Genomic DNA, 11,394 nt, shown 5'->3' with positions numbered 1-11,394 from the left:
ACAAGTACGATTATAATATTTTGATTTTAGCGCAATGATTGTGTAATATTTTAGTTTTTCCTTCACTTGCGACCTATTAAAAAACTCATTTTGCGAAGGCTTTCATGTAGCAAGTATATTTTATTTTATTTGTTTATATCAGACGATTGCTAAGTACAAGCATTTAGTATAGCAAAGTAAGTATCCCTTAGCCAACAAACGTGGCAATAACCTTAGCTAACAAGTGACAATAACTGAATCATTTATAGATGGAAAGGGAAGTGAAAGGAAAAGGGGAGGAAAAATAATTTTAGAAGTATTAATTTAATATTAATAAGTAAATTATTAATAGTCCATGTACAAAAAACAGACGAATACAACTTGGCGCAACATAGGCGTTTCTGCGTCCCATAGTTTGTACTACAACGCGAAACATTGAAAAGTTCAACTAACCTTAAGTTACTGGTATTCTCCCTGTAAGAAATTCGATTACAAGTTAATGAATGAAAACTATATCGGAAACCACCCTACGAAAACGAAGCTATCTTAAGCCCAAAAGCTAAAGCCTACCCTCATAATGGGCCAATCTGAACGGAGTTGTGCGTCGATAGATCCAATCTAAATTGAACCACGGTCACTCATATGTCTCTTTTAAAAAAAGAAAATGAAACTCTTTAAAGATTAATGGTAAATCAAATGAATTTCAAAACATTACAATTTCAAATTCAATATCGATTTAAATTTGCGTGCAAAAAAGGTATAGATTAATGTAAACAAATTCGAATTTAAAAAAATTTATGAATTAAGCATGATATTGAAAATTCTAAAATTAATCTCACAATGAAAGACTAAACGCAATGTCTAAAGATAATTTGACGCCATTGCGTTTTGCAGTGATAAATAATCAACCCAACGTAACTGTAGTATTATTGGAATATGAATATGAGGGAAATTATTAGAAACAATAAATGAGTGTTAGCTTGCACCTATGTGAATATGCGCATAAGGTTTTTCAAACAAGTATGTACGTAGAATAATCGACGGAGTAGAGGATATTCGCACACAGTTCTTTATAAAACATTACTATGTCAATCAAATTTACATTATAACAACTATCCTTACGTTAAGGTATTATAGGTTAAAAATTCCAAGTTTTGTGCATAATTTTTTTTGTTGTTTACGTAATATAACTCGCAAGAAAGCAGTACCCTATGAATTTTGATGAGGATCAGTGATTCAGCGACGAAATGTAAGCTTTGTAAATGTTTGTTTAGTGAGTTCACATCATACCCCACCGGTAAATTTTTGTTTATAGCGCAACTCTAGTATTTATTTTATTTTATTAATAATCGATTCATTTAATGAATAATTTTTATATTTTGCATATGTACAATGTTCATGCATGCAGGTATACATAAATATGATACAATGTAAAAACTTATACATTTACCACCGCAATCTTAAAAATCAACTTTTCACTCATACAAACATATTTAATTTCTCTACCAAAAATTATTTTGGGCACTCTGTTATAATAACGAATAATCAATTTCGTAAAAAATTTTTAATAGAAAAAATGGATTTACCAAGTAATTAATTTTTTTTTCTATAAAAAATATAATTTAAAAAATCATATTAATTAAAAAAAAGAAATAAAAAAGGAATTATATTTTCTCTACGCTATCTTTCATCCATTATTTATTCTTCGTGAAATTCGCCAGAATATATTTGTCATATTCTATACTCCTGCCTTTCTGATAAGAATTTTGATTATTTATACAAAGAGATTCGTTCGTACACATTTTGGTACAGATGTAAATACTTTTTTTTGAATATGCAACAATACGACAATTCACTCAAGCTTACTTAAAAGTAAAGTTGAGTCAAACCAATGGTTTGTAACAAAGCACTTTTCACTTCAAAACAATCTACATAGATAGCGTAACATATACAACTATTGACACTCTAAAAAATCGGTGCAGTTTTTACCAAATCGTTAAAAACAGTAATCGGATTTTTACAGTAAATCGGTACCCAATTTGTAATAGCGCTTTTCGAGCATTTGTAATTATTTAAACAAAAACTAATTACGTATTCTAAATATTTGACACTTTCTTCATTCTTTGTTTATTATATAAATAATTTTAATTTGTAAGAAGGCTTTTAATTTTAAAAAACAAAAATGGAATATTACTGAATTTATTTTAGAAAAAAAATAGTGAAAATCATTAAGAACTTCAATCATAAAGAACTAATATGTAAATTTAGTATTTTTTAAGGTTGCTGCGATATTAATAATATGGTTATTGCACTGTTTGAAGAAATGAACGTTCAATTTAGTATTTATATAACCAAAATGGAAAAAATATTATTTAGCAATTATAAAATAGGAATGTCAACAGTTCCGCAAATGGAAGAGCTGCTGAGAAACCTTGCTGTAGTAAGATAAAATATTTATAATAATTTAATTATATTTATAATATTTAAAATAATAAAAACTTATGAAACAGCTGGTATAAATATCGAACATTTGTATGTATGTGTTCTTATATGAGTACATGCATACCAATTCGTTTTTTTTAACTTTTAAAAAACTTTTTTTTCAAAACTTTTTTAAACTTGCTAGAGTATCGGTAATAATATAGCAACTGTTAGGTCAGTGCATTGAAAAAGTACTTTACTTTTTCTAGATTGGATTTGAAACGCCTGGAATTAAATCCTATACATATATAAAGGATCATATTAAATGTAACAGATAAAACTAATTCCTTTAAAAGATAATTTAAGGGCGTATTTATTGCAATTATTGCAATAAAACTACTATTTTTATTTAAATTGCATTTTCTATTATTTTCTCAAGAAGATATGTCAATAATTGTGCATTTATACCACGTCAATAACTATATTAGGGTGTCAAGCCATGTCAATAGTTGCACCAAGGTGTCAATAATTGTACTTTTTCGTATTCACGCAAACAAATTTGATTTTTAATACTTTTATACAACATTTGATAAATTTTCGCATATGAAATTATGAAAGAGAAATATTCAATTTAAATTTTACCCATGCTTAATTTTTTTTAATTCTGCATATACTTTCATTATATATGAATAGGAAACTATTTCAAGAATTGCATACACTTAGGACGAACAATTTATACATTCTTTGAAATAACACAAAAAAAAAAATTTAAGAGACGTTGACATAATCTTCGATTTTAAGGTTTAATTGCGTGAGTTAAGAAAAATATTTTTTAATGGCATGACATTTACCGTTAGCTTCCTACATTCATAGAAATTTGAAAAAGTTTGCAGTTTCAGAAACATAAGGTGCCAAAAACTCAAATTTTACAAATTTCGATGGGCGATAACTTGAGAGGTAACTTAAAAGCTATTAAAATTTCAGACTTTTACAATTTGAAGTCTAGAATTTGGAGTCAACTTTTAGAGAAGGGGAAATAGGTAAAATTTTTTTTTTACGAAAACCAGTTTCTAGTAAAGATCTTATGTACGTAAAAGATTTCAGCTTTCTATCCCACCTAAATGTTTTGTAAACATGTTTGCGGACGGACGGACAGAGTGAAAATAAGCACTTTTTTACAAAAATTTTTTGCAAATGTGCTAACAAGTAAGTATACATATACAGTTGAATCTGAAAAAGTGAGAAACCTCTATATTAGTGGAATAATTTTTCCAGGTTTTTAAATTTTCTTTAATAACATTTAACCTTCTTCTCTGTAAAAATGTAAAGTTTAATTTTTAAACCCTTGGTTTAAACTTTAAACTTTTTAATTTTATATAGATTAACGCCATTTGATATTAAATGAATACCATAGACTGATACTAATGGATAATGGATATATACCACATAATGCATACCAAATAAAATTATTAAAACTAAACTACTATTTATACTAAGCTTAATAAGACAAATTTAAATTTTACTACAATAAATCCTAAAAGTTAAAAAATCAAACTTGATAGGGTTAAGAAATTATTTACTTATTTAAAATAAAAACTTTAACTTTTAAAATTTAAACTTTGTCCATTAGAAAAATTTCCATTTTAAGCTACTCAAGGTTACTTTTAAAGCAGTTTAGATTTTAAATATTGCAATTTACATTCGAAGCCACTCAGTTAAAATTATTTTAATAAAAAAATGTATCAACTAGAAAACAAAACCAAAATTGTTCATCAAATTTTTTTATAAAAGAACTAATGAAATCGGAATCACACTTGTGACTCGATAGATAAGTGAGATACTTATCTGTTAAATAAGAAACCAATAAGAAAAATAGCTCTCCCTTGAAATTCGGTTTCTTTTATTCAAATTCAACTGTACTAATTAATTTTAACATATAATATGTTATTAACATAAAATAATATACATATGTGTTATGTTGTATATTACATACCTACACATGTTAATATACAACTTTATATATTAATTATTTCTTTAATTTGAGTGCTTGTTAATACAAAAGATGATATAATTATATGTATGTAGATAATTGTAATTTTGAAGATAACCAAAATATGAACATAAGTATAATAATTTACATTAAATATAAAGAATCTTGCTTAATATTTCGCAGTTGTACTTTAACATTTGGTGAAAAAACAATATTTACAATTTTGTTAATTGCAAAATATTTCTTTTAAATGTCATTTTTAAAATGCCGAACAAATTAAACAAATCACATGTAAGTAAAGGCATTTATACTTCTTCATGTTTCGACAAAAAAATGTGATTTGTATAAATTCACAATTGGCTATCGACAGATTTTTCATTTATAACAACAGATTAAACAAGATGTTGTGAATTTATACGAAAAAAGACCTACGAGTATACAAAAATGTCAATTTGCATATTAAACAATTTTCTCAACAAGCAAAAACTATTTTCATTTTAAATTTTTCTTTTAAGATCGGAAGTAGTAACACGTCAGTGGTTAACGTAAAACTCAAACATTTAACACGGAACCGCTTTAAAAGATTCGCGCTTATACCAAATAAAAAGCAGCAAAGATGTAAAGAATTAAAGATTCAATCAATCCATTTTGAAAGAGATGCTAATATGGCAAGCACAACAGCTTCAGTTGTTTCATCTATACCTTTTTTTGGAACTGGTGCAGCTGCCGTCAGCTCTGCGGTTGCTGCATTAAGTTACTTAGCTAAATCGAGTTCCGATATCGCATACATCCAAGAAAATTGTGATGACATACCATTCGATGAAATAAAAGAAATTTTGGAAAATAAATTTAACGCCATGGAAAAAAGTTTTGAAAGAAATTTTGGAATCTTAAAACTTGTATCAGAAATGGCTATTAAGACATTGTCAACTGTAGAAATGTCAAGAATTGAATTGCATCAAGGATTCAATCATGTTTTACAATTTATCAGAAATTCTGATATAGAACGTGTAATATCGCAAATTAATAGTTTTATTCAACATTTTGAAGATGAAAAATTTGCATTAATGAATTTACATCAAAATGACTATATTATTAAATTGCATGATCAATACGGTATTTTATCAATTTTGAGAGATTCTAGGAATCCAAAATCAGATAGTTTTCACAATTTATTATACACAATTATTAATCATAAATATGCTATTCCACAAAATGATGATGATGAAGTTGCTTTCATTGCTCTCTCCGCTCTGTGCAAAGGAACTCAAACATATGCCTCAATTATGCTCTTCTTGATACAACAATATTCATTTCTAGCAAATTACCACTATGAAAATAATGATTTAAATGAGTGTAATAAATACTTTGACTTGATTTACTTAAGTTTTCAAGATTTCAAACAATCTCTTGTAGGGAGTAGTTATTCTAACAACACATCTTTGATAGGAACTGTAATTAGTATTCTGAAAGATATCCAAAACAATGAAAATTTATCGGAGACAACATTAGAACAAATAGATATATTGAACAAAATTCAACATCAGTTACACAGAATGAAATTGTCAGATACTATTATAGAAGATGTACCACAAAAATTTGCAACAAAACCTAGTTTCAAAAAGTCAAAGATTAACACACCAATCGGAAAATGGGAGAATGGAGCTAAAGTTAGTTATGCTATACAGTATAAGGTAAACAACACCTATTCAAAAATAGGAGAATGGTCAGATCCTTTGATTGTAAAGAATAGAGCTAATCCGTATCTCACAATACCTGTAGATCCAAAAAGAAGAACTAGAATTATCTTTAGGAAATTCAACAATGAAAAACCTCAACTAGTTGGAGTTCTTGAAGAAACATATAAAACCACTTTCAGAGACATTGACAGAGATCTCTTTAACGCTGCGTTAAGTTTCGATGAAGACGCTGCCATGAGAGATATAGAAATTTTTATACATAACGGAGCGAAAGTCAGTACGCCGTTTGCAAAAGGAAGGAATGCAATACATGCAGCTGCTGAAGGAGGGAACATAAATATAACTCAATATTTTTTAGCTTACGATGAGACTGTCTCTATAAATTCTGTTGACAATATTGGATACACTCCAATTCATGTTGCTGCTGAAAATGGTAATGATGACTTTATAGAATTTCTGTTAGCAAATAACGCCAATGTGAATGCAGAATCTATTGATGGATTGACGCCCTTGCATATTGCTGCTTCAAAAGGTTTTACATCTTCAGTTGAAATTTTAATGAAAAATGCAAAGATTGATCTTAATAAAAAGCAAAAAGGAGGTTTCAGTGCCTTACACCATGCAGTTGTTGGCGGAATGTCTGTAACAAAAACTTTAATTTCCAATAATAGAACTGACCTCAATGTGAAATCTGATGATGGTTTATCTCCACTGCATCAATCAGTTATAAACAGTTATATAGACATTACCGAACTTCTTTTACGAAAAACTAGTATTAATATAAATGTTAAAGATAAAAATAACTTTACTCCTTTACACTATGCATCAATTATGGGAAATGTACACATAGTTCATCTTTTATTAAAGCACAGGGAAATAAATGTTAACGCAATGTCTAAAGATAATTTGACGCCATTGCATTTCGCAGTGATAAATAATCAAGCCAACGTAACTGTAGTATTATTGGAAAATGAAAAAATCGATACAAATGCAGTCGACAAAAACAATTTAACAGCTTTACATTTTGCTTCAATGAATGGAAATCTTCATTTTCTTGAAGTTTTGAAAGAACGACAAAAATTTAATATAAATGCACAATCAAATGATTATTGGACACCATTACACTTTGCTATCGCTCATAAGAATTCTGAATATGCTTTGCAACTGTTAAACGATAATAATACTGACGTAAATATAGGTGGAGAAAATAATTTTACACCTTTACATATTGCAGCTAGAAGTGGACAAATTAAATTAGTTCGCAGACTTTTGGCAAAGAATGCTACAATAGATATTAAAACTTCAGATGATTTTACGGCACTTCAATTTGCTGTGATAAACGGAGAACATAAAATAATGACAATTTTAATTGATCACGGGGCAAATATATTCGTAAAAACATCTATGGATTTAAACCTTTTACACTTGGGTGTTTTTTTTTCAAAGAGTAATTTGCAAACTATTCAATATCTCATAAAAAAGGGAATCAACATCAAAGCTCTTGCTTACACCAAAAAAATACAAAACAAAGGAGCACTTTTTAAAAATAAGATTAAAAATCAAATAAGTTCAATAGAGGGCAATGTTTTACATTTCGCAGCTGAAGCTGGAAATTTTGAGGCAATAAAATTTCTTACAGAACAGAAACATATAAATATCAACAGTAAGAATAGTGCTGGTGAAACTGTTTTGCATATAGTTGCACAAAGTGGAAATTTATATTTATTCAAATATTTAGTGGAAAAAACTTCTATGAATCTCAACTCTAAAACTAATGATGAAGAAACTGTTTTGCATTATTGTGTTAAAAGTAATAATTTAAAATTAGTAAAATATTTCACTAAACAGCCGAATTTAAAATCATCCATATTGCACGCGCAAGATATATATCGTAATACAGCAATGCATTTCGCTGCTGATTTAGGATATCTAGACTTGGTCAAATATTTTATAAACGAAAAAATCGATATTAACATCAGAGGCGCTTCAAACAATACACTTTTGCATTTTGCCACAGCAAGTGGTAATTTTGATCTAGTGAATTATCTTGTTGACGAAGGAGCAAATCTAAATGCAAAAGATGACTGCAACAAAACTATTTTAAATATAGCCGTTAACCACTACAATTTAAAAATAGCAAAATATTTTATTGAAAAAGGCATCTCTTTAGATCATCCATTCAATTTTACGATACTACATTCAGCTGTCGACCACAACGATTTGGCCTTTGTGAAATATCTACTTAATAAAAAAATTAGTATAAACGTTAAAGATGTTTTGGGCGCTACTCCTTTACATGTTGCCCTTGGACATAGCAAATATGAATCCATGAAGTATGCTGTAGAAAATATTTACGGTGTTTTGGGTTTGCTTTGTATTCCAAGTTGGATTGATATGTTTGAAATGGAAGATTTTTTGGATAATTTGAAAGAAAGTAAAATACCTAAAACGTCTATTGCGAAATATCTTATAAGCAAGGGAGCTGATGTAAATAGTAAGACATACCAAAATGTATCAGCTTTACATTTGGCAACTGTAAGCAATGCAACAGATATGACAAACTATTTAATAAAATCAGGAGCAAATATTAACGTAAACGATATTGAAAATGAAGCAGCTTTAAAAATTATTAAAAATTTTAATAATAAAATTGCTCAACTGGAAGAGGAGGCCAAAAACAGAACAAAACGAGATGTTAAAATTTCCAAGACAAAAACATCAGTAATAATCGAGAATTCTGATTTAGAAGATAATTCTTTAAGTTATAATTTGGAAAATGAAAATTTATTTCTCAATGACAAAAAGTACAATGAGAATAATGGATTTACAAGCGGAAGCAGCAAAATATATCCATGGATGTATTCGACAGTAAATATGTTTGCAAATTCAATTCAAAGTTTTTCTAAAACTTTGTCTTGTATGTGGAAAAATTCGTTAGATAAACCGACATATTTTGAGCCAACATCTATCGCAAAAACTCAAAATATCGAACTAAATTCAACACTTTTGCTTGCAGACTTATTTGTAAGAAAAGTAACTGGAAAGAAATTGTGTGACCATAGTCAATCAAAAGAATGTGATGACTTCTTAAAAGAAAAGCAAATATTTGCTGTAGCTATTACAAAAGAATTCGAAACTATTATAAAACAGTCAGCCTTAAATAACGGTATTTCAATACATCGATTAAATATTGACTTTTTTAACTTACAGCAACATGTTATCAAAGCTATTACAGATATTAACAAAATTGATGAAATATTAAAGATTGTACAAGCTTATGTAAGAAAATCCATTTTCGACGCAAAAGTAGAATATTGCGGTAAATTCTCCAGAAAGAAGATAAAAAATTTTATAAATGAATTTTCTCAAAATTTTTTTTTAAAATTCAATGAACACAAATAATGATTTCTTCTGAGAAAAGATTATAAAAACAAAAATATATTTTTTTATATGATATCGCCGGTATTATGGAAGGATCACGAAACTGCTTTTTTGAGAGTTTTGAGTTATGTATACAAAAAAATTCAGAAATTTTTAAACTATTTTTATAAAAAACGCATTTTGAGTTCACGTTAGCATTTTCGTAAAAATAAGGTTGTAAATTTTACACATCTCTCAAAATTTACATTATTGTATATATGTTCTCAAATGCGTTTTTCTCCAAACATAAAAAAAGCAGTTTCGTGACTCTTCCATAATACCGTCGATATGGCATTTTAAGAAAATTGCTACTAGAGTTAAAAATTATTTTAATGAAATTTAAGAAAACTTTGATTTAACCAAAGCAAAATATTAGCGTTAAGATAATTTTAAATAATATTTTTTCTCTAATGTTTATAACAAGAAATGAATATTCTATAAATAGAAACATATCTTTTATATTCATACGTTATATGTAAGTCTTTCAATTTAAGATCTAATTGGTTTTAAGATTAATATTATTATAATTTTTAGTAAAAAACGTAGAAATGGGATTTAATTTCAAATTGAATATTATAATAATTCTCATAGGTAATTACCAAATGTTATAATTGTGACACAAGAAACACCAATAAAATTCCATGAATATTGTCAAGTAAAATTGATCGAGCATACTTAATAACAAAATTAATTCTGTAATTTCTAGTTTTTTATCTGTACTTCAAAATAGTTTAGCAACATTTACATATATCATGACATTCTTTAGTTGTAGAAAATTTTTATATCTGGAAAAGATTTACAATAAATTTTTTAATTTTTTTTTTAATTCAAATTCTCATTTAATTGATGTGACGATGAGCATAATAGATTGCTTTTTCTACGTGTCCTCAAAAAACTTTTTTGGAGTTTCAGAATCGATTTCTAGAAATTTGCAGAGCACTTTTTCACCTTTTCTATATTGAGCAACCACTTACATATGTATGTATACATCCTTTATACGGTATTAAATATAGAGGTAATAACTGAATACAGTAGACACATATGTATGTATGTATGTCATGTTTCATTAGTTCTAATTTGCTAAAAAGGATTTTAAAGAAAAACACATAGCAAGCAATTTATGTACATACATATGTACATAAATGGGAAAGTATAGGGAAAATTTAATATTGGTTACATTTTACTAAAATTTAAGGAACAGTTAACTGTCCCGAATTGATGTGGTTAAATGATCTCTAAGGAGTATTTCTTTCATAAATAGCAAAAATTTGTTTTATATACATTGTATGTAATAAATTAAATTAAAAATAATTTTACTGTATTTCACAAAATCACAAAATTTACTTACCCAAAATATTGAGTAGTTTTTGCAAAACCAACAAAACGGAAAAGATATTGTAATCAATACGAAACTCCAGCTGAAACAATGAAATTCCGCTGGTTCGGAGGGTTAAATAAAAGGGTTAAAAATGTCCGCGTCTAAACACAATTTCAATTAACCCCTTTTTTTTATAATAATTTTTAATTTTTTTTTTTTTAAGTTAGGCATTTTTAACTTTCACAATTTCGTTCAAGAATCTAACGCAGCCAAGTGACTTTACTTTTACGATTCTTCTAATTTGAATTATTGTTCACCCGACATTTTTATGTATGGTGTGAGTTATCAATATGTAATTAAAAAGTAATTGTCCTGAAAACATAACACAATTTAATTATTAAGTTTAAAAATAATTTGATTTTAAATATAAACTTAATCTTTGCGTCCCTTCGTTTTAGATGTAAGAAAATATGTAATTTGACATTTTAAAGATACCCGCCTTCATTATTCAGGTAAAAATCTGCTGAATGCTGGTTAAATTCGAATTGATTAACAAAATACAATCG

At 27.5% G+C, this 11,394-nt stretch overlaps 1 protein-coding gene across 1 annotated transcript; it reads left to right on the top strand.

Annotated features, from left to right (window-relative positions):
- The first annotated feature begins 6,163 nt into the window (after nucleotides 1–6,163).
- Nucleotides 6,164–9,639, top strand: LOC129609805 (alpha-latrocrustotoxin-Lt1a-like). The gene is made up of 2 exons (XM_055521926.1): nucleotides 6,164–7,587; nucleotides 7,642–9,639. The coding sequence occupies exons 1-2, from the start codon at nucleotides 6,325–6,327 to the stop codon at nucleotides 9,490–9,492; spliced, it is 3,114 nt and encodes a 1,037-aa protein (XP_055377901.1). The 5' UTR covers nucleotides 6,164–6,324; the 3' UTR covers nucleotides 9,493–9,639.
- Nucleotides 9,640–11,394: the final 1,755 nt, after the last annotated feature.

Source organism: Condylostylus longicornis, unplaced genomic scaffold, assembly GCF_029603195.1.
Source record: "Condylostylus longicornis isolate FDR11 unplaced genomic scaffold, ASM2960319v2 ptg000040l, whole genome shotgun sequence".
NCBI classification, from domain to species: Eukaryota; Metazoa; Arthropoda; class Insecta; order Diptera; family Dolichopodidae; genus Condylostylus; species Condylostylus longicornis.
The sequence above is the reverse complement of the archived record's forward strand: the minus strand, read 5'-3'. Positions and strand labels throughout refer to the sequence as shown.